Consider the following 23,165-nt stretch of genomic DNA (forward strand, 5'->3'; position numbering starts at 1 on the left):
CAGAACTCCTCTAGAGCAGTGATGTTTTGGGGCTGTCGCTTGGCAACACGGACTTTCAACTCCCTCCAAAGGTTTTCTATAGGGTTGAGATCTGCAGACTGGCTAGGCCACTCCAGGACCTTGAAATGCTTCTTACAAAGCCACTCCTTCGTTGCCCTGGCGGTGTGCTTTGGATCATTGTCATGTTGAAAGACCCAGCCACGTTTCATCTTCAATGCCCTTGATGATGGAAGGAGGTTTGCACTCAAAATCTCACGATACATGGCCCCATTCATTCTTTCATGTACCCGGATCAGTCGTCCTGGCCCCTTTGCAGAGAAACAGCCCCAAAGCATGATGTTTCCACCCCCATGCTTTACAGTAGGTATGGTGTTTGATGGATGCAACTCAGTATTCTTTTTCCTCCAAACACGAAAAGTTGTGTTTCTACCAAACAGTTCCAGTTTGATTTCTTCAGACCATAGGACATTCTCCCAATACTCTTCTGGATCATCCAAATGCTCTCTAGCAAACTTCAGACAGGCCCGGACATGTACTGGCTTAAGCAGTGGGACACGTCTGGCACTGCAGGATCTGAGTCCCTGGCGGCGTAGTGTGTTACTGATGGTAGGCTTTGTTACATTGGTCCCAGCTCTCTGCAGTTCATTCACTAGGTCCCCCCGCGTGGTTCTGGGATTTTTGCTCACCGTTCTTGTGATCATTTTGACCCCACGGGGTGAGATTTTGCGTGGAGCCCCAGATCGAGGGATATTATCAGTGGTCTTGTATGTCTTCCATTTTCTAATTATTGCTCCCACAGTTGACTTCTTCAATCCAAGCTGGTTGCCTATTGCAGATTCAGTCTTCCCAGCCTGGTGCAGGGCTACAATTTTGTTTCTGGTGTCCTTTGACAGCTCTTTGGTCTTCACCATAGTGGAGTTTGGAGTCTGACTGTTTGAGGGTATGCACAGGTGTCTTTTTATACTGATAACAAGTTTAAACAGGTGCCATTACTACAGGTAATGAGTGGAGGAAAGAGGAGACTCTTAAAGAAGAAATTACAGGTCTGTGAGAGCCAGAAATCTTGATTGTTTGTAGGTGACAAAATACTTATTTTCCACCATAATTTGAAAAAAAATTCTTACAAAATCAGACAATGTGATTTTCTGGATTTGTTTTCTCATTTTGTCTCTCATAGTTGAGGTCTACCTATGATGTAAATTACAGACGCCTCTCATCTTTTTAAGTGGTGGAACTTGCACTATTGGTGACTAACTAAATACTTTTTTGCCCCACTGTATATACATACACATACATATATACATACATACCAGCACAATATAATCTGATACAGAGCTCTCTAATGGGATTCTTGACCCCATGGTCAGCATCTATATAATTATATTATTTTACAACTGTATTTACCAATCCAAAAAGTTTTGACAACCCGTTACCCAGATATAATCATTCTGTGTAAAAAATTTGATAGGGCTCAGAATTACTTTAAGGCGCACTTCAGTTTAAACAAGTTATTCTATGTGTATTAAAAAGCTCAGCAATTTCCATATCAATTCTACACATTTTTCAATACCTCTGCTTGCCATTGGTGAATAGGCAGTTTCATTGCTAAGCATGACATATGACAAAGGAACGATGTGTGATTTATGTGTGTCTTGCTGTTGCATTAAAATTGCAATTAATACTATTTTAAGGTGCAGGTTGTTTGTGTGCCCGATACCTAGAAGATGCTAAAAGAAGTTTTCAAAATTGCTGACAAGTTGAAATAAGCCACAATCACACATGGCTTACATTACAGTTGAAGACCATTCATGTAACAGTGAAAGGGCCTGTCATATTGCTTGGTCTCAGTCGCATCTTTGGAAAGAGTTGCAACAACCTGAGACAACTGAAGCAGTTTGGTCATGAGGAGTGGGCCAAAATACCTGCAGAGAGGTGCAGAAGTCTCATTGACAGTTACAGAAATTGTTTACTCACAGCAATTGCCTCAAAATATTGTTCAACAAAATATTAAGTTAAGGGAACCATCATTTCTATCCAGGTCTATTTCATGAGGTTTTTTTTTTTTTTTTTAATTCTGTTGAAGCATGGTTGGAAAGCAATGTCTGACATTCATTTTTTAATTTTCAGAGAATTTTTATTTCTTATTACTTTTGTCAGATTCAAGTTATTTCTGTGACCATTGCGGGTTTTTCTTTCATTAAATGAGGGGTACCAACAATTTTGTCCACATGTGTATGTGCATGTCCAGTTCTACAATATGACAAATGGATTGCAGCTTGGTATCCATCTCATTACAGGGCAGACTATTATACACTAGAAAGTTTCTATTGAATTTCAGTGAGCAAAATCTTGAAAATTACACAGGTTTTTTTTTTTTTTTTTTTGTAGTAAAGGGGTTACTAGAGCAGTATTTTTTTTACATCCAGTCACTCCCCACAATTCATGAGGACTTCTGTCACACAGATTTTCAGTCTCTATAGATCTGTGACTTTGTGAAGATAGATACAAGCTATAGCTGTGAAAAACGGTATAAGGGTGACCCCAAAAACAACACAGAACATAGAACTAGTGGGGTTTTTTTGAAGGAAAAAAAAAAACCATAACAGGAAATACAGCACCAAACTGCAGGATACTATACATATGTGGACATAGGGTTTGTAGAGCATGTGCACTACTGAAGGTGTACAACAGACTCCCATCTCATAATACCACACATTTGCAGTTATATTAATTGTAATACAAGCTGTGCGATATAACTTATTTCATTTCAGGCAGCGTGTGCAAACTTCATTGTCTGCTGTGCCACTTGTGTACTGAAGTGCATGTTCATAAGCATTCCTCTGATAGTACAATGCACAATGCCGATAATCCTTCAGCAGGGTCAAGACATTATACAATAGCATATTGAGGATCTTACTTTTTTCACTGTGATTTGCATAGAGTGAAACTGAGATAGAAGACAATTGGACAGTGAGAAGCCTACTAGATCTTGTCCATACAGGTATCAACCATCATTATAAATAGATATGTAGACAAAGGTAGGTCCAAGTTAAGTAGATAAATTTTATGTACGAGAATTAGGTGATGTCTAATGAGGCAATACGTAGGGTTAATATGGTAGTGTGTATGTTGACCCTTTACTTTGCCACGTTATACCTTTTATATCAGTTGCAATGACTTTTCTATCCATTTTGATGGGATACATCTTAAATTTGTTTTTTTTGTTTCTAGTATCAGTATTTTCTATTTTTAAAGCTGTATTCACGTAATTAGGCTCTATTCACACAACTGTTTCCAGCCAGGAAACCTGGTCTGTGTGTGACCTGTATTTTCGGGACTGACCAGAGCTGTGTAAAATAAAACAGTGTATCATAGTGAATTATCATGCAGTTCGCTCCTGATGGTAGGACTATTTGTATACTGAACTGACAACTTTATATCAGTTCAGTCCCATTTCGCATGGTTGTGGACCTTAGAGATGAGCGAATATACCTCGGCTGCATAACTCCCGTTGCAAAAACACTTCTGGGGCATCGAATTTTTACTGGCACTGGGAGCTATGCGGCCAAGGTATTCGATCGAGCATATTCACTCATCTCTAGTTGTGGTCAGTCTGGGAAAAAAGACCGTGTTTTCATGATAGTACACAGTTGTGTGAATATAGTCTCAGCCTGATGTACAGTGACTGGGAAGTATATAACTAGTTGTCTTTCCTGAGAATGATATGCTATGAAAAAATATGGTTGGCACCATCACAGCATCTTAGCTGTGTGGCTTTTAATCAATGCGAACAATGATAATGAAACATTTTAATTTTTTTTTTTTTTTTTTTTGGAGTTCTGATTTAACAACCTTTTTTTTTCTTTTTTCCCTTTCACATCAACCCTGGTTGTCTGACTGGACAACCACTTCAAGGCAATAAAGACTTTAAAGGAATGCATCACCATTTTTTATGAAATGTATCACTTTTTTCTAATTTGTTTTTAGCTTTTGGTTAAAGATTTTTTCTATTATGTTTGCTGTAAAAAAAAAATAAATTATATATATATATATATATATATATATATATATATATATATATATAAAATTTTTTTAATATAGGTAGTGAAGATGGAAAAAAAAAAAAGCAAAACGTTTAACAATAAAAAATAAATTAAATCAATCAATCAATCAGATCTTTTTCATGTGACACATTCCCTTTAAAGACACATTCATATTTAGCCTCTATTGTCTTAAATGATGCTTTATTTAGCAGGATAGATTCGGGGGTTTAGAGTTACTATAATTTCTAAGTAAAAAAACCCAAACAAATAAACACAGTACACGACATTAATGAATCGGTTTATATACAAAACAATTATAAAACATTAAAAACATTAAATATTGCTGCAGTCCTGTGTTGTGCACCAAACTTGGAGGTCATCCCAAAGAACTTTTCCCCCCAACTAGAACTATAAGCTTCCAAGGATTTACACATTTCCTATAAAATACAAGGCACTGGGCGCTGGTGTTAACTACAGTTAAATGATACCTACAGCAGACTGTGGTCTGTGGCTATAAAATAGTTCTTACAACGCCTAGGCAGACTCACAGTAAGCCTGACTAAATTGAATGCTGGAAATTAACTTAAAAAAACAAACAAAAAAAAAAACAAACAAACCTAACCTGCCTGTGACATGACTACTACTTAGGAACTCTGTCTCCGGTGGTGTAACTAGGAATGGCGGGGAACTGTGGCGAACCTTTGACATGTCCGCCCCCCCCCCCCCCGAACATTCCTGCACGCACTACTATGCCCTATGGTGGCCCTAGACACAGAATAATTCCCCATAGTGACCCCTACACACAGTATGATGCCCCATAATGGCCCCTGCACATACTATTATGCCCCATTGTGGACCACCCATGCACAATCATAATACTCTGTAATCAGAGACCCAGGGGAGGATACAAACATAAAAAAAATACTGTTACGCCCCTGTCCATCTCCCTGTACTCAGATGCTCCATCAGTAGTGATTGGAATAGGGCATATAAGAAGAAAACTATTGATGGCTGCTAATATGTGGGACCCCCCCGAAAGGGCCTGAAAAACTCAGCTGAACCTGAGTTTTTAGTTTCTACTGTATCAGTTTATATTTTGGCATGCTAACATGTCAAATAGAATGACATGATGTGATTGAGGTGACCAATGGCGGTCTATAGGGTGATTGATTGCTCATAGTGATGCAACGTCCTGAAACAGCAGCTGCCTAAAATCAAGTCACCTGAAATCTTCATAGACAACATGTTAACATGGAAGAACTTAGACACAGAAACCGAAGAAGAATGGCAAGTACATTACAACCGCCCCTACTTCTTGTGATCTTGTGCTACTGGCATCCTTAAATAGGAATAACAAACTGTTCTCCCTTGTGGGCTTTGGACTATAGACTAGATCAGGGGTAGGCAACCTTTGTCTCTCCAGCCGTTGTAAAACTACAACTCCCAGCATGCATACTTGCTCTGCTGTTCTTGAAACTCCCATGGAAGTGAATGGAGCATGTTGGGGGTTGTAGTTTCACAGCAGCTGGAGCAGTGAAGGTTGCTGACCCATGGACTAGATCAAGGTCAGGAGAACAAGGGTATGACAGGTGAAATATTTACCTATCAAAGCTTTTGTACCCCTGGCAACAGAGGTTGTCAGGCCAATTATCGCCACACAAGGGGTCAGAGGTCATAGGTATTGCTAGCTCTCTAAGGCTAGGTTCACATCACATTTTAACTATCCTTTACTACACCATGCTTAAGTTTATAAAACAAACAACATAAATACAAATATAACCCCCCCAAAATATATGCAAATTGATGCCAAGGAAAAGGCATAGGCTGCATGTAACAGACTACACTTTTCTGAACTATAGTAAAAATGTGATGTGGACATCAGCCAATACTTATGGCTAGCTACAAAGAAGCGTAGTCTGACACAGACATGAGCTTCATGCTCACAGATTGCTTATGACTGTATAATTGTATACACGGTCTCCTTCCTCAGGTAGAATCCTCTAGCACTAAAATGATGTGCAGTCTTTTAACCTGTATTTAGGAGAACAAGGTATCCCCCTCTAACAACTTTATCTACTGCTAATAACTAAAATCTAAATTGGGGGCATGTCACCCCTCTCCAAAAAGAGACTGCATGTGCCAAGTGATCTCAGAGGACTCTTTGACCCGTACACAAAAGCCTCAACTTCTCAGTGTTAAAACAAGAACACAAGGCGCTCCCTGAAATGTACACAGTTACCCATCACAATACGATGCAGGTAACAGGAAACTTTGCAGGCAGATGAGAAGCTCTGAAGCCACATAGTGATGTCCTATGAGCTTGTGTGGTGGACCGTCATCCTTACGTACGTCTCCGCTTGTTGGCATTGGGACTTGAAGGGTTGCTATTGGCGTTAACCACCTTCTCTGTGAGGCGACTACGCTTTCTCTTATCACCAGATTCTTTGGAGCCAGATTCTGAAAGTGTCCTCTCCTTCTCTTTGCTGGGTTTGTCTACAGTCTTCCCTGAAGTTGTTGAAGTGTTTGTAAAAGCTGAAAGCACATAAGAAGCTGATGTGAAACTATTCAAATAAAAATCCCAAGAATTGTGAGTGTAGCTTTCCCTGAACCCCAATCCTTCCTTATGACAGACAGAAAGACAGCCAGATCCTTGCTGTCAAAATTTAAAAGGAAGCCTAGATCTTCAGAATAAAAAAAATAAATAAAAAAAATTACAGGCCTCACTTTCATCAGATGCTGAATGCAGATCTACGTCTTCCTTTGTTTCTTCTTTGATATCTTCCTCTGTAGCCACTTTACCTAAAACAATGACAACAGACACCTTTACAGAGGTCCTTCTTCTTGACAACTCCTCACCATCAACCCTATTAAGATACTGTATTTGGCACTACAGATGGAGGTCCTCCATGTTGTCCCCTGCCTAATACAGGAAAGTTGGCCCTGTGGTAAACAGTGGCGGATCCAGACTTTGCGGGGCCCTGGGCAATTGACTTTGGCAGGGCCCTACTTACCGGGGGGTCTGGAAGGTATGGCATACCCCCCAGGGGAACGGGGGTCCCCCACAGGATTTTTTGAAAAAATTAGCCCTAAAAATGCGTTTTTGAGGCGTTTTTTTTTAACTAGTGACGCTAGGTTCACACTAGCGCCCGGAGTCCATTCTGAGTTTCCGTCTTCTGTATGCAGAAGACGGAAAGCTGTCAGATCGGGTCCAGCCGTGAGCGTTTTATGCTCTCCGCTGCGAAACCGTTTTTTTAAACTGGACACAGAGTACTGCATGTCCGACTCTATGTCCGGTTTAAAAAAAACGGTTTTGCAGAGGAGAGCACAAAACGCTCACCGGCGCTCACAGCCGGACACCTTTCTAACCCATACCTCCCAACTTTTGAAGATTAGAAAGAGGGACAAAATGTGCGGCGCGAGTAGCGCGCTGCGGCAAACTTGGCTCTGCCCACTTTTATGTTGATCCATTCTCATTCATTTTTCATGCGCTCCCACACAGTATAATCCTCCTACAGTCACCCGTAAATTATATGTTCCCCTCCATCTCTCCCCCAGTTTCATATACACCCTTCATCTGCCCCTAGTTTCATGTCCCCCCCCTCCATCTCTGTCCCCAGTTTCATGTCCCCCCATTTCTGCCCAGTTTCATGCCATTCTCCCCCCTCCATCTGCCCCAGTGTCATGCTGTTCTCCCCCCCACCTTCATCTGCCCAGTTTCATGGCCCCCCGTCTCTGCCCCAGTGTCATGCCGTTCCCCCCCCCCCCCATCAGCTGCCTCAGTGTCATGCTGTCCCCCCCCCCCCCATCTGCCCCCAGTTTCATGGGCCCCCTACATTAGATTCCACCTTAATGTTTAACACAAAAAAAAAAAAAACACACTCGCCTTCCGTCGCTCCCCCATCTCTTTCTCACTCATACACATAGTTGTAGGCGGGATATGACGTCATCACATCGCGCCTACAAATGCCATAGCGCAGCGTTAAAGCAGGAGCTGAGCTGTGACAGCTCCTGCTTTAAACTCATATGTAATCGGGACATGAAATCGGGACATGCCAACTGGGACCGTTGTGTTATGCCCAGTTTGCCCGGCCCTGGAGGTAAATATCTGATTAAAGTAGCAGATCTAACATTTAAAGGAGTCTACCACCTCTCTGAAACATGTTCATGCCAGCACCAAGTTATAAAGCGCATTTTGAAGTCCTATGCAGATGAGGCAGGTGGTTGCACAAGAAGCAGGTATGAGCTCCCTGGAGCACTACTCTTGCCACTCAGACCCTTATCTTTTCCATGTCCTCCTTGTGAAGTTGGATATAATCTTATCATTGCTATAGCAAAGAGATGAGCGAGTACTATTAACAGCCATTTAGAATAGTACTCGCTCATCTCTACAGTATAGCACTATCTACCTGAGCAGATAGAGTGGTGCTCTGAAGGCTGAAGCTCCGTCCCCAGTGCACCAATTACCTCATTTGCATAAGACTTCAAAGTTGTTTTCTCCAAATCTACAAAAGTGACATAAGAAAGGTACATAGTAGTCACAGAGGAAATTCACAGCATTTGTATTTTCTTAAGGGCCCTAACTCTTGCAATGCATGGGGTGAAGTCATGTCATCATAACAGCAGCCTACAGTATTTCACATGTAACATGTGGATGTGCCTTAAATGGATTTTACAATAAGACAATGCTACCACACAATATCTCACAACTACTCACCTTCTTTCACCTCCTGAATAATTTCTTCAGGCAGAATAAAGTTCTTCTCAGAGTTTGGGAAAGGGAGGATTTCTGATTCATGCTGAGAAGAAACACATTTGATGATGATAATGATAGAAATGCATAGTTCCTAAATATGATTAAGCCTAGTTCAGAGGTAACAGGCCAGAAGAGATCAGACTAAATTGTCATTGTCATTAAGGACTGTGGAAAGCTAGGTGACCAGCCTTGATGGTACAGTATTGAGCTTCATTACCACAGATGTACTCACCAGGGCCTGCATGTCATACATGGTACGCAGATGTTCCCATATAACCTTTGATGATATCTGACGGCCAATGTTCTGGCTGAATTTATCCCGAATGCAGATCATATGGAAGTGTCTATTCACACCTGCAGCAATGAAACAGAGAAGTGGGACAGTCAGCATCGGTGGTCAGGAGGTTTAAAGCATCATGGCAATGTGCAGCATAAAATATATGAACAGGGCACAATACTGATGGTGTGTACTAAGGATGTGTGAGCTGTAATAGTGTGAAGCTGCAGTGACAGCCACTATGACACAGGTGCTATTTTGCCCATTACTGAAGTTACAGGGGCCACCCAGCTCCAGTATGTGCAGATACCCCACCTTTCTGACACACTGCCATCTCTGCCCTAGTGATTGTATCTGGTACTGCAAATAAACCTTAGTAATGTAAATATGGCTTAACTGCAATGGCAGATCTCGCACTGGTGGTGGGAGGTCATACCCTACCAATCACACGGTTGGTCTATTCTAAGGGCAAATATTTTAGTCACATCTACCAGTACTGCTGTGAATACTTACTCTTAAAGGGAGTCAATCACTGGCTATATCGATTTTTAAATAAGCATATCTTTGCATAGCCTTTAGAAAGGCTATTCTTGGCATACCTTTTATTCGTTGATCAGCGCTGCCATTTCCGAACTAGCCCGTTTTTATTGATATGCCAATTACACTGCACGGAGCACCAGAAGCCTTCTCACTGTTCTCCGAGCACCGCGGCGTCATCAGTCTTCTCTGGTTCTCACCGCCCGCTTCTTTACAAATGATCCCTCTTCCTACAGTTCTTCATTGCTTCCTTCAGAGCAGCTTGTCACGTACAGCGCGATTACAATCTCACACATGCGCTGTACGTGACTAGCTGCTCAGAAGGAAGCAGTGAAGAACCGTAGAAGGAGGGATTGCCTGTAAAGAAGGAGGCGGTGAGAACCGGGAAAGGCTGATGACGCTGCGGTGTTGGATAACACTGAGAAGGCTTCCGATGCTCCGTGCAGTGTAATTCAAGAAAATCGGGCCAATTGAAAAACGGCAGATCCAATCAATGAATAAAAGGTATGCCTAGAATAGCCTTTCTAAAGACTATGCAAAGATATGTTTATAAAAAAAAAAAAAATAAATAAAAAAAAAATCGCTAATGCCAATGATAGATTTCCTTTAAAGATGTTCATCCACAATACACGATCATTAGTGCAGGTTTATTATCACGTCTATGGGCGGGTTCACACCTGCGCCCGTGTCCGCTTTAGGTAATCCAGCTGGGTTTCCGTCTTCTGCCCCAAGAAACTGGACAGGGGACGGAAACCCGGCAGTCAGTTTTCTAACCCATTCAAGTGAATGGGTTTGAAAAGAGCGCGCCCGTGAGCGTTTTGTACCTGTCTGCAGCAAAGCCGTTTTTTTGGACATGCAGGACTTTGTGGCCGGTTAAAAAAAAAACGGTTTTGCCGCGGACAGGTACAAAACGCTCAAGGGCACTCATATTTCACTTGAATGGGTTTGAAAACTTACTGCCGGCTTTCCGTCACCTGTCCAGTTTCTCGGGCAGAAGAAACCCAGCTGGATTGACTAAAGCGTGCACGGGCACAGGTGTGAACCCGCTCTAAGAGAAATACTGCCTATAGCAAACAAGATGATTTTATTTTGTATCATTTTGTACCATTAAAAAATAAAAGGTGCACTAATGACAATAAAACCAGTTATGTATATGGAGAAAGTGCAGTTGCAGTAAAGTCACGTGACACTGGTGTGAGGTATTGTCTCTGGTGTCTGCAGCGCCTCCATTGTGTTACTATGGGCTGTGCTGGGAACTGAGCATGCGCCGTCCACAGTGTAATCCTCAATAACATTATGACCCTATCGTCTGGGTCTGAAATGATACACATTAGAAGAAAGAACAAACGGGATTCCCGATAGTAAGACCCCGGGCTACATCTACATCCCTCATGCGGCTCTCTCCCCCCCGCTCCCCCGTAAGCTACCGACTCCAGCCCGGGGATCAGCTGCGGCCTTCACTCACCCACAGGTTTATGTCCGAGCATGGCATGAAACAGGCACACTTCTACCTCTGGGCTCCACAGCACCGGCTCCTCTGCTGGGGGTCCAGGGACCGGCTCCGCTCGCTCAACAACCCCTTCCCCGGTCTCTGTCTCACCCATTGTAGCCGCCACTACCGTGAAACTCCCGAGGACTCCGGCATCTGCCGACGGAAAGTGGTACTGCACACAAAAGGGACATCTGGCGGTAGTTTATAGGTACTGCAAGCAGATTTACAACAGTTAAATTAGGACAACAGCGCCACCTGTAGGAAATTCTACAGTTCTGTCTGGTGGTAGATGCTGGAAAAGTAGAACGTGCTCTATCTCCACCTTTGGAAGGGAACTCGCTATAGATCAATGCCTGGTTAATAGAAACTTAATCTGGGAATAAAGTCAAACCAAAATGCCTCTTTCAAAATAATGTGGAACCCTCCACCAGACAGCTTTTCTAAGGCTATTGCCTCTTATCAGTGAGAAGCATGTTCATTGTACATAATAATCCACCACTGGTTACTTGTAGGGGGGGTCATGTGGGGGCAATTCAGTTATTGCTGAGACATTTTGGATTATTGTGACACCGTAGTTTGCCCTGGAACGCCAGGAATGGCTCTCTGGAGGTATTGTAGCGGCCAATGAGAGTAATCTGGTTTTTCTGGGGATATTGCAGATGACAGGGCACAGCTTCATAGTGTACAATCCTGTAGCCATAGATGTACATTAGCACATAAAGGTTTATTCTCATTCCATATACATAGAGTTGGAGTAATGCTGCTCTTTCCTGTCTCAGGATTTTACCAGACCTCCTATCTCCTCTTCCAGGTTCTTGGCTCCGGCCAGCAGCATTCTCACAAGATGCTCCTGCACTTGCTATAAATTACACAGTTATGTCAGGATTTACATACAGTGATAACAGAGACACTGACCAAGGAACTGGTCTAGTAGGATTCACTAGTACTGTGCAGGGAGAAAGGCAATATTAGTGGTCCAGACTGATCACTACAGCTAGATAAGATATCTTGTAGGTCTGTCAGCACAGTTTACAAAGATGTATTTCTTATCCAGGACTGCTGCTCCATTTTTGTAATAATCGTCCTTTCATCCTTATGAAAATGAGGAGAAAAGGACTTTAGGAGTGTGGTTTTCCATCAATGGGCTAAAGGTTGTTGTTTTCTATGAATGGGCTTTACTATCTGCTGCTGCTCAGCTCAGCCTACTAATTGTACTGTGTATGTCTGATGTCACACTGCATAGAGAAGTGAAGGAAGCTGGCTTTACATGGGACGGCTTGTGGGTGCGGTGTATCATCACCAGGTGCGGTGTATCATCATGCTGAGCTGAGCAGCATTTAATAGCAGCAGATAGTGAAGCTCACTGATGGAACGCATCGCCCCCAGTGCTCTTTTCTGCTTATTTTCATAAAGATAAAAGGACAATTTATACAAGAATGGAGCAGTGGTCCTGAATAAGAAATACATCATTGTAAACTGTGCTGACAGCCCTACAAGGCACTGTGATTAGTTTCTATCTCAATTTTGTGTTGAAAAATACCCTTTAAATGATTTGCTCAGTTTCATTCAGAAACCAAATTAGATGTTACATTAATACAGATGACATTAATACACATCCTAGATCAGATGCCACATTCATCAGATAAAAAAAATGATTAATTCCTATTCTGCCCCAGCTCTGCTCCAACTGCCTAATAATGGATGGAGCCAGTGGCATGTACCTGACTCCATCCAAGTGAATTATCACTAACTTTAAAAAATACATTATTATACTGAAATTCTACATGAAAGAAATCGGATAAATACATCTTTGATGACCAAGAAGTAGCATGGATGTACCAGTTAGTGAGAAGCGCTCCCATTGACATCAATAATATGTATCAAATCCCAATTTCATTTGATTCTTAGCTCTGTGCAATGTTCGCTTTCCTCACTGTAGATACTAAGTGTAGGGTCAGGTGATGTGCCTGCGGAGGGTTATATTCACGAGTATCTCCATATCATCAGAAACATGCAGGTAACATAGATTCAATGAATCAGTATTAATAGATGATTTATTAATACTTATGCATCATCAGCTTCTATCATCCTCCTACACATCTCAGCTATGGACCCTGAGTTATAAGTCTAACTCACACCATGATCTATAAGATGAAAGGCGTATCACAAGATAAAGTCATTTCTTAGTTTACTTCTGGTTTTCTATGTGTTCTCTACATAGCATCAATTGTAAATTCAATGTATGGTAGTAAAGAGTGGATGCTATGAGGTAGCATTATGATTTCAATAGTGTCATATATGTTCTGTAGGTGGTATTGTGTAATAGAAAACTGCCTGACAGCAAGCCCTGTGTGGTTACAGTATGACAGTACTACCAAACATTTACAGTATATGAGCTGTGTATGGCAGTATTGTGTAGATGCTGTATTAGCATTGTATGTTAGTATTATATAGCCACTATATTAGGCAGTGTATGAGCACGCTATGACAGTACTACAGGCACTGTAGGGCATTATTCTATGGCAAATGTATGGTAGTTTATAGATGCCGTATGGAAATATGTCCTGGGCACTATATAGGTAAGGTATCACCCTATTATGTGGAGAGTGGTGGTATTTTATAGATACAGTATATAAACATTAAAGGTATTTTATGTCAGTATTATGTGGACCCTGTGTTGTGGTATAATGTAGGTACAATGTAGCAGTACTATATGGGCTTCTGATGCAGTATTAGCAGGGCATAACTATTGGAATAGTAGCGGTAGCGGCTGCCACAGGCAAGGGACATTAGTGTGCCCAGAGTATAATGATCATGTTAAATGTACTCCTTGGGGCCCGGCCATTTCTTTATACGCCACTGAGTATTAGTCTCTATATAACACTGCATTATGTTAAAGTTATGATTATAAAGAATGCCCTGAAAGATATAGTCACTACCAAATCTTTGGCTGCACTGAAAAAAGTTTTCATGTGACAATATGCCTCTCCACATGCTGTTGTAGTCTATTATCATTCCTTGTTGGTATAGTGTACTCTCAAGATATTGTTGTTGTGAAGAGATACACTTATGTGTTTTTGTCACTTATTAGGACAGTTTGGTTCTGGATCAGTTTGACTAGTGCCACATATCTCCTGCCAGTAGCTGAGAAAATGCACAAAAACATATGTATTAGAAGAGCACAGTTGGGACTGCGGTGTATGTGTTCTGAGATTCAGTGACAGGCTAAGCTCTTATTTGCTTGTCTTTAGAGTGTGTATAGTTTTGTAACTAGTTCTTATATTGTTCCAAAGTATCTAAAATAGAAAATAAAATAAATAGTTTTGATCAGTGTCAGATTGGGATGTCTAGGGCCCACTGGAGGATTTGATTCCTGGCCCTGTCAGGTTTATCATCATTTACGTCCCCCACACAGTATAACGCACCCTTTACTGGCCATACATGGTATAACGCACCCTTTCCTGGCCCTCAAACAGTATTACATCTCCCTTTCCCAGCCCTACACGGTGCAGCATCCTGGAGTACTGCTATTTTTGGTGTTTGTCTGTTGTGCCTCCAGGTTATGTTGGTATGTCCCGTCTTCTATGTTCAGTGTTATATGTCATTGTTGTGCAGTTTTTCTCTGTTATTTTTCCCCCTCACAGATCAAAACTCATGTTTTGGTCCAGCCCTGTCCAATCACAGGTGACTGGGTGGGGTTGTGGGAATATAGTCTTCCTGGCAACTGTTGAAAGCCAGTCTAGTGCTAGCAGTCATCCTGCACAGTTCATGCTGGGCTGGGCAGAAGTAAGACCAGGACTGGAGCTCAACGGCCATCAGTACAGCCTCTAGGAGGAATATTCAATGCCCCAGGCTTATTCAGGGATAGCCCGGAGACAGGGAATAATTCTGTGTATCTCTGAGGGAACATTTGCCAGCCATGTCAGGAGGAGCAACGGAGGATCCTGACAGGAGAAACTCATTTGGGCCTAGTCTCCAGGTAACCAGATCCCTGTCAGGATTCCTTGCTCCACTACTACCCCCAACATCCCAGGTGGTGAGTGGCATGAGAGGAGGAGTAGTTGTGGACTTTTATCACTGAGCCTGTACCATCTCTGGGCATCCTCCTATGACCAGGGCAGGGGGATTGGACTGTGAACTACTGCCCCCATCTGCAAGTTGCTGGTTTGTTGTTTATCTGAGTTAATAAACAGTTACCTGATTTTCACTACAGACCTAGACTCCTGAGTTGTGCCTGCATCACCATCAGGGCCCTTCTGAACACCACCAAACTGGTCCCCTCTCCAACTAGGAGTGCCCTGGGAGAATACTACTACTACCACCACCATCCGGTAGTGCTGCAGGACCCTTTTTTGACTGTTTCCGGCCCTGGAGTGGGATTGAGGTGTATGTGGAATGTGCTCGGCCTAGCAGGTGGCACAGCCTACGCCACTACTATACCCATTCTCCGGTCTCCTCCACTGGGTTGCGGCAACACGGCCTTCCACACCTGTGCAATAGAGCTGGAGTACTGACTACAGTGCATGCCCGCACTCCGGCACTATTGTGCAGGCGCTGGCAGACATCAAGAGGAGGAGAAGCTTACCCTGCATAAGGACGTGATCTACTATGCCCAGAAGATCCAGACAGGAAGACAGGTAAGTATGAAGGGGTGAAGTGGAAGGAGGGAGTTGAGAGGGAGAGGGAGGGAGTAAGAGGGAGAGCTAGTGTGAGTTAGCTCTTAGTGAAGTGCAATCATGGTGTAATACCAAGGGAATCAGTTGCAGCTTTCTGTGCAACTCAGAGCAGCTTTAAAAGCTAAGTTACAAAGCGAGTATGTGAGCTTGTGAGTGTGTTTTGATTTTAAGTGTACTTTTGGTTTAAGTGTGACTTAAGATTTAGATTCAGGACTTTAGAAAAAAAAGTATATTCATTTTATTTGAATTGTGCTTATTTACTTGCATTTTTTGTTTTGCTGTAATAATCCCTATTAGGTAATATATGCTCCAAGCTTATCAGTGCACTCCAGTGTACATCTTGCAGCATGTATTCTCTGCTTGAGCAGCTGTTTGAGGGGGCATACTGCTGTGCAAGATGTAAGCACATTGCAAATTGGAAGCCCAGATCATAGATCTGAATGAGCAAATTGCAAGACTTTGATCCATTGAAAACTTTGAAAGGAGTCTGTTGCTCACAGAGCAGGAACTCACTGGGGTAAATGCAGAGGGGGATAGTAGTGCAGAGAAGACTAGACAGGTGCTGGTAGTGGGAGATTCAATTACAGTATTGGGGGAGCAGATAGTGCAGTCTGTCACAAAGACCTGGATCATCATATGGTTTGTTGCCTTCCTGGCGCTCAAGTTCAACACATCGCGGATCGGGTTGAAAATTTACTCGGTGGGGCTGGTGTGAATCCAGCTGTCATAGTGCACGTTGTCACAAATGACAAAGCTAGTGGTAGGTGGAAGGTCCTTAAAAATGATTTCAGGGAGCAAGCTGAAGGCAAGGACCGCCAAGGTAGTATTTTTAGAAATACTGTCTGTACCGCGAGCCACACTGGAAAGGCAGCGGGAGATTAGGGAGGTAAACAAGTGGCTCAAGAGTTAGTGTAGGAAGGAAGGGTTTGGGTTTGTGCAGAACTGGGCTGACTTTGCTGTGGGCTAAAGGTTCTATGGAGGGGTTGAACTGTATCTCAAATGTAAAGCACCATGGAATTAATGGTGCTATATAAATAAACAATAATAATAATCTCAATGGAATACAGATAAAAAACTTAAGGCTAATGCGCTCTACTTGAGTCTGAAAATACCAAAAACAGACTATGTCTGAAGATATCCGCCAGTGAAAGTCCAAAGTGGTATAATGATTGACCCCTGTAATGCAGAAGAGGTGGCAGCACACCCTGGTTGACCGACTGGCTGGAACGGCCGTGGAATCGGTGTAGAACTATATTGCAAATAAAAAAGACCTGGTGGCGCACACCCTTGGACACAGTGGTAGATGTAGACTTTTATTGGTTACCCTCCCCCCAGGGTCCGACCAATTAGACCGGTGAGACATGGAGCAGGCCAAGAGACTGAGCCGTGCCCTGTGTATAGTCCTGTATATGTGAGTACATTTAAAAATTAGACTGCCAGCAATTTATGTATCTGAGGAAGGGGTATAGCCCCGAAAGACGTTATCCTAACCAATAAAAGTCTACATCTACCACTGTGTCCAAAGGTGTGCACCACCAGGCCTTTTTTTATCTGCAATATAATAATCTCAATGGAAAAGGTGCAGCTGTGCTGGGGAAGAAGATGGCTAATCAGTTGGAGGAGTGTTTAAACTAGAAGCTGGGGGGAGGGTAACCAATGTAGGGGGCAAGATAGTGTAGAAATGGAAAGAGGGCTAAAAACTGTAACGGGGTGGAGCGGGGGTGGAGTTAGAACAGTCAGTAGGCAGTGGAAGAGTAGGGAAGATAAATCTGTGAAATGTATGTATATTAACGTCAGACGTCTCACTAACAAGATGGAGGAACTAGAAGTGATAATGTTAGAAGAAATTTATAACATGGTGGGGGTAAGTGAGACATGGCTGGACTCTAGCTATGACTGGGCTGTAAATATACAAGGGTACAGTATGTTTAGAAATGAGCGTACAAATAAGAAAGGGGGAGGGGTTTGCTCATATGTAAAATCCTGCCTTAAGCCAGTCCTGCGTGAGGACATCTGGGAGGAAAATGAATACAGATATGTGGAGTCCTTATGGGTGGAAATTACGGGAGGAACAAAAAATAATAAAATACTGATAGGGGTTTGTTATAAATCTCCAAATATAAAGGAAGAAGCTGAAAATATACTAATAAAACAAATAGATGAGGCCGCAAAGCATAATAAAGTCATTATTATGGGGGATTTCTGTTGTCTGTATCTCAAAATGCTGCATCTATCTATGGTTAGTTCTTTCCAGTGTATTCCTTGTTATATTGCTATATAGACATACTGATGATGTCACCTCATGTTCTGAGAAGTAAACTGAAGATTAACCCATATAATCTACTCTGAAGCTTTCTTCTGCGACTGCACTCTGCAACAGGTTATGGGCCCAGGACCCAGGCACAAAACCCAGATAGACCCAGGCACCCAGACAGACCCAGGCACCCAGACAACCCAGACAGACCCAGGACCCAGACAGACCCAGACACCCCAGCAACCAGACCCAGCAACCAGGCACAGAAGACAAGAGGACTCTGTGAATGCAAAAGAATTCTCCAGAACAAGTCTCTACAACCAAGTAAGATAAGTTAAAGATGAACAGCAGCTCAGAGCTCAGACTTACAGTAGCTAAGCTGAACAATGAGAACTATCAGTTATGGAAGTTCAAAGTGGAGATGTTGTTGTCTAAGGATGATTTATGGGAGTTAATCACCACAGATAGACCCAATGAGAATGATCAGACATGGGAGAAGAAAAACAGACTTTTTTCAAGAAAACTGAAAAAGACCCCATATGAGCTATGGCAAGGTAATAAACCAAGTGTGAAGCATTTAAGAGTTTTTGGTTGTAAAGCCTTTGTGTTTATTCCAGAAGAGAAACGATCCAAACTTCAAAACAGAGCCGTAGAAGGAATATTTGTTGGATACTGTGAAAACTGCAAAGGATAGAGAATCCTAGATCCCAAGACAGACAGAGTTACAGTGAGTAACAGTGTGACATTCATTGAGGATCTAAATGATGACATAATGACATCACTGGAAATGAGAAATGATGAAAGCATCAGTGATATCAATGCAGGAATATCTGATGAGAAAGAAGTGGAAATTGCCGAAAATCAAAACACTGAAAGTAAAGAGATACAAGAACAGGCAAACAATGAACCAAGACATTCAATAAGAGAGAACAAGGGAAAACCACCTGTACGTCTTTCATACAAGGCGAGTACAAACAAGATATATGAACCTACATCTTGGGAAGACATATCAAAACTTTCAGAAGAAGAAGCTAACAAATGGATAAAAGCAACAGAAACAGAAATGAAATCCATGCGTGATAATAAGGCTTGGACACTGACAGAATTACCAGAAGGAAGAAAAACTATAGGATGTAAATGGGTTTTTAAGGTAAAATATCAAACGGATGGCACAGCTGAACGATATCGAGCGAGACTCGTAGCTAAAGGTTATACTCAGAAATATGGAGAAGACTATGATGACGTTTTTGCACCAGTCGTCAAACATACTACAATTAGAACCTTGTTTGCAGTTGCAGCAACAAAACAAATGCAATTGAGACATCTGGATGTAAAGACAGCGTTCCTAAATGGAGATTTAACAGAAGATATCTACATGGAACAACCTCCAGGATACAAAGATAAAAGAAAACCAAACATGGTTTGTAAGCTACAGAAAAGTATCTATGGTTTAAAGCAAGCCGCTAAAGCCTGGAATGATAAAGTCACAGAAGTGCTCACAAATGAACATTTTCAAAGAAGTAAAGCAGATCCGTGTCTATACACAAATAAACTGGGAGATAGATGGATCCATGTACTGATATATGTGGACGATATTTTAGTTTGTTTTGAAAAAGAAAGGGATGTAACAGAAATACTGAAAATTCTTGATCAACACTTTGAGATCAAAGATTTGGGAAATGTGAAACAGTACCTAGGGATACAAATAGAAAGAGAAGAAGACGGAAGTTATCTTCTTAACCAAAGTCACATGATTCAGGACATCATTGAAACATTTGGATTGAAAGATGCGAAACCAATAAAGTCTCCAATGGAAATGAACTATCTGAAGGAGATGAACAGTGAACAAAATATGTTGCCAGACAACGAACAGTACAGAAAGGCAATGGGAAAATTACTGTATCTTGCAACTGTTACAAGACCAGACATTGCAGCAGCAGTAGGAATTTTGAGCAGAAAGGTGTCAAAACCAAATAAAATGGACTGGAATGCCGTGAAGAGAGTAATACATTACTTGAAAGGAACTATTGATGTTAAACTAAAACTACGTGCAAGTAACAAATGCATTTTAACTGGATATGTGGATGCAGACTGGGCTGGAGATACACTTGACAGAAAATCTACCAGTGGTTATCTTTTCTTACTCTCAGGTGGACCAATTAGTTGGGCTAGTAAAAAACAATCAATAGTGACACTGTCGACAACAGAAGCGGAGTATGTTGCCACAGCACAAGCAGCTCAAGAAGTCTTATGGTTGAGACAACTACTGACAGACTTAGGAGAACAACTGTTGGAACCAACAAAATTGTATGAAGACAATCAAGGTTGTATTGTTCTTGCTCAGACGGAAAGAGTTAATCCAAGAACAAAACACATTGATATAAAGTTTCATTTTTTGAGGGATTACCAGGAGCAAGGAATGCTGAAGTTAGAGTATTGTCCAACTGAAGATATGATAGCCGATATTCTTACTAAGGCATTGAATGCTGAAAGACATCAGAAACTGATGAAGAAACTAAGTTTGACTGTCTTTATTGTTGAGAAAGGGTGTTGGTATATACAGATATGCAACAGATATACAGACTTATTTGTATTATACTGTGTTGGAGGAACTTACAGCTTCCGGACACTAGATGGCGATGTTATTATTTTTATGTGCTGAATACATGTAATGATATGCTATGGAGACTTGTCTGTATCTCAAAATGCTGCATCTATCTATGGTTAGTTCTTTCCAGTGTATTCCTTGTTATATTGCTATATAGACATGCTGATGATGTTACCTCATGTTCTGAGAAGTAAACTGAAGATTAACCCATATAATCTACTCTGAAGCTTTCTTCTGCGACTGCAGTCTGCAACAATTTCAACTACCCAGATATCAACTGGGAGGCAGAAACCTGCAGATCCAACAAAGGGAACAGGTTCTTGTCAGTAATAAAAGACAATTACCTATTGCAACTAGTGAAGGACCCAACAAGAGGCGAGGCACTTTTAGACCTAATTTTAACAAATGAACCTGGCACACTATCAAAAGTGGAGGTTAGGGGACATCTGGGTAATAGTGACCATAACATAATAAGTTTTCTTGAACACATTAAGAAAATGTGTACAAGAAAACTTCAGGAAGGCCAATTTTAACCAGCTGAGAGAGGAGCTTAGCAGCATAAACTGGGACATTGTCCTCAAAATGACGGGAACACAAACAAAAATGGGACATTTTCAAAAATATACTAAATAGGAGCACCAAAAAACATATACACTATAGGAATAAGCGGGCCAGAAATCATAGAAAACCAATATGGCTAAGTAAAACTGTAAGGAGTCCAATGAGGGATAAAAAGGAAGCTTTTAATGTACTAAAACAAGAAAGTAGTAACACAGCATTAAAAAAGTATTAAAAAAATTGTTTAAAAGACAAATAAAGTAGGCGAAGATTGAGGCGGAGAGAAAAATTGCCAAGGAAAGTAAAAATAATCTGAAATTATTACAAAAATAATAAGAAAATAAAAACTGACAATGTGGGTCCTCTCAAAAATAATCTGGCTGTAATGGTGGAGGAGGAGGAAAAAGCACAACTATTGAACTTCTTCTCTACGATATTACAAGAAAATCCATTGGCTAGCAACATAATTAGGGGGTAATGTTAACTCTCAATTAAATGTCACCTATTTAACTAATGAAGAAGTGCGATTTCACTAAAATAGAGAAATCGCCCGGTCCAGATGGAATCACCCGGTCCACCCCTGAGTTCTGAGGGAATTAATGGTTAAATTGTTAATAGTAAATATTCAGACTGGGTCACAGTCACCAATGGGGGCCACAGGGGTCAGTATTGGGTCCTCTACTGTTTAATATCTTTATTAATGACCTGGTAGAGAGTTTACAAAGCAAGGTGTCCATATTTGCAGATGATACTAAACTTTGTAAGGTAATCAAACATGAGGTGGATAGTAGAATATTACAGGGGGATCTAAGGAAGCTAGAAGCTTGGGTGGAAACTTGGCAAATGAAGATTAATGTTGACAAATTTGATCGACAAAGTAAAATGATTATGTACTTAATTGTAAATTACTGAGTAAGACTGCCAATGAAAAAGACTTGAGGATTTTGGTGGACAGCAAGCGTATCTTTAGTGACTAGTGCCAGGCAGCTGCTGCTAAGGCTAATAAAATTATGGGATTTATCAAAATAGGTCTAGATTCTCATGACAAGAAACGCGTAAGCTCCAGTATCCACATGTAGCGTCTTGTCCTGTCATGTTTTTTTTTTTATGGTCTTGTTTTTCTGCTTCTTCTACATAAATTTTTTTGGATGATACCATGTTTGGTGTTTTTCCTAAGATGGACTATTAAAAGCTAAGTTTTATACAAGTTTCTGCACAGTGCTGGATTTTTACTGTTTATTCGTTATATAATGATTCAGCTGTTGCTTTTGCCTCAAGTCAAGAGGCTGTTTTCTGTTTTACCAACTTTTGATCCCTATTTGCAATCATACATTTTCACATTTTTTGTTTGTTTTGGGCTGAGAATATTTTTGGTATTGTAGGGTTATAGGTTGGACTTGATGGACTGATGTCTTCATCCAACCTCATCTACTATGTAACTATATAACTATGGTAGCTGTAGGAAAAAAGAAAAGGAAACTAACCATGTAAACAAATGCAAAAGATGCCAGGAGCTCCCAAGGAAACCCAGAAATCACTTAAAACACTGATAAAGGTATTTGGGTGCACTTATTAACCCATTAATAGCACTAACTAGCTTTTTTTTATTTTTAAAAAAGATTTTTTCCCAGAAATCCCCTTTTAGTAAGTGAAACCACTTGTCTTTTCCTCACTGCAGTTTTGCAGGTTACGATGCAGCATTTAGTAAGCAAAAAGTTATAATCAATTAGTTTATTCACTTACTTACGTAAAGTGAATCTCCAATTATAAGACAACCTTTCATATAGTAATAGTGTATATAAATATAGGAAACTGTAATATATCTTGTTATATAAAAATCTGTCTCTGTTCTTAGCTCACACACGGAAGTCTATGGAAAGGAGAGGGGGCTAGTTAATTGAGTTCTTACCTCAGTCTGTGCAGTGGTAGGCGCGATGCCACACAATGTTGTCAAAGGCTTAGGGTAA

At 41.3% G+C, this 23,165-nt stretch overlaps 1 protein-coding gene across 2 annotated transcripts; it reads right to left on the minus strand.

Annotated features, from left to right (window-relative positions):
- Positions 1 to 4,328: 4,328 nt before the first annotated feature.
- On the minus strand, positions 4,329 to 11,265 carry MRGBP (MRG domain binding protein). Of its 2 annotated transcripts, XM_075276983.1 has the most exons (5): positions 11,076 to 11,265; positions 9,029 to 9,150; positions 8,758 to 8,839; positions 6,768 to 6,842; positions 4,329 to 6,575 (listed from the first exon to the last, which is right to left on the minus strand). In XM_075276983.1, exons 1-5 carry the CDS (start codon positions 11,212 to 11,214, stop codon positions 6,385 to 6,387), a joined length of 609 nt encoding a protein of 202 aa, XP_075133084.1. In that variant the 5' UTR covers positions 11,215 to 11,265; the 3' UTR covers positions 4,329 to 6,384. The 2 variants fall into 2 exon arrangements, with proteins under 2 accessions (XP_075133084.1, XP_075133085.1); XM_075276984.1 differs by lacking the exon at positions 6,768 to 6,842.
- Between the last annotated feature and the right edge of the window lie 11,900 nt (positions 11,266 to 23,165).

This window comes from Leptodactylus fuscus, chromosome 6 (genome assembly GCF_031893055.1).
Source record: "Leptodactylus fuscus isolate aLepFus1 chromosome 6, aLepFus1.hap2, whole genome shotgun sequence".
Lineage (NCBI taxonomy): Eukaryota > Metazoa > Chordata > Amphibia > Anura > Leptodactylidae > Leptodactylus > Leptodactylus fuscus.

Bases quoted from the DNA above. Each gene is read 5' to 3' on its own strand.
- MRGBP (XM_075276983.1), bottom strand. From the start codon at position 11,214: ATGGGTGAGACAGAGACCGGGGAAGGGGTTGTTGAGCGAGCGGAGCCG. The intron at 9,151-11,075 runs GTGAGTGAAGGC...TCATTGCTGCAG, and splicing joins GCTCGGACATAAACCTGTGG to GTGTGAATAGACACTTCCAT. The intron at 6,843-8,757 runs GTGAGTAGTTGT...TCATTGTTTTAG, and splicing joins TATTCAGGAGGTGAAAGAAG to GTAAAGTGGCTACAGAGGAA.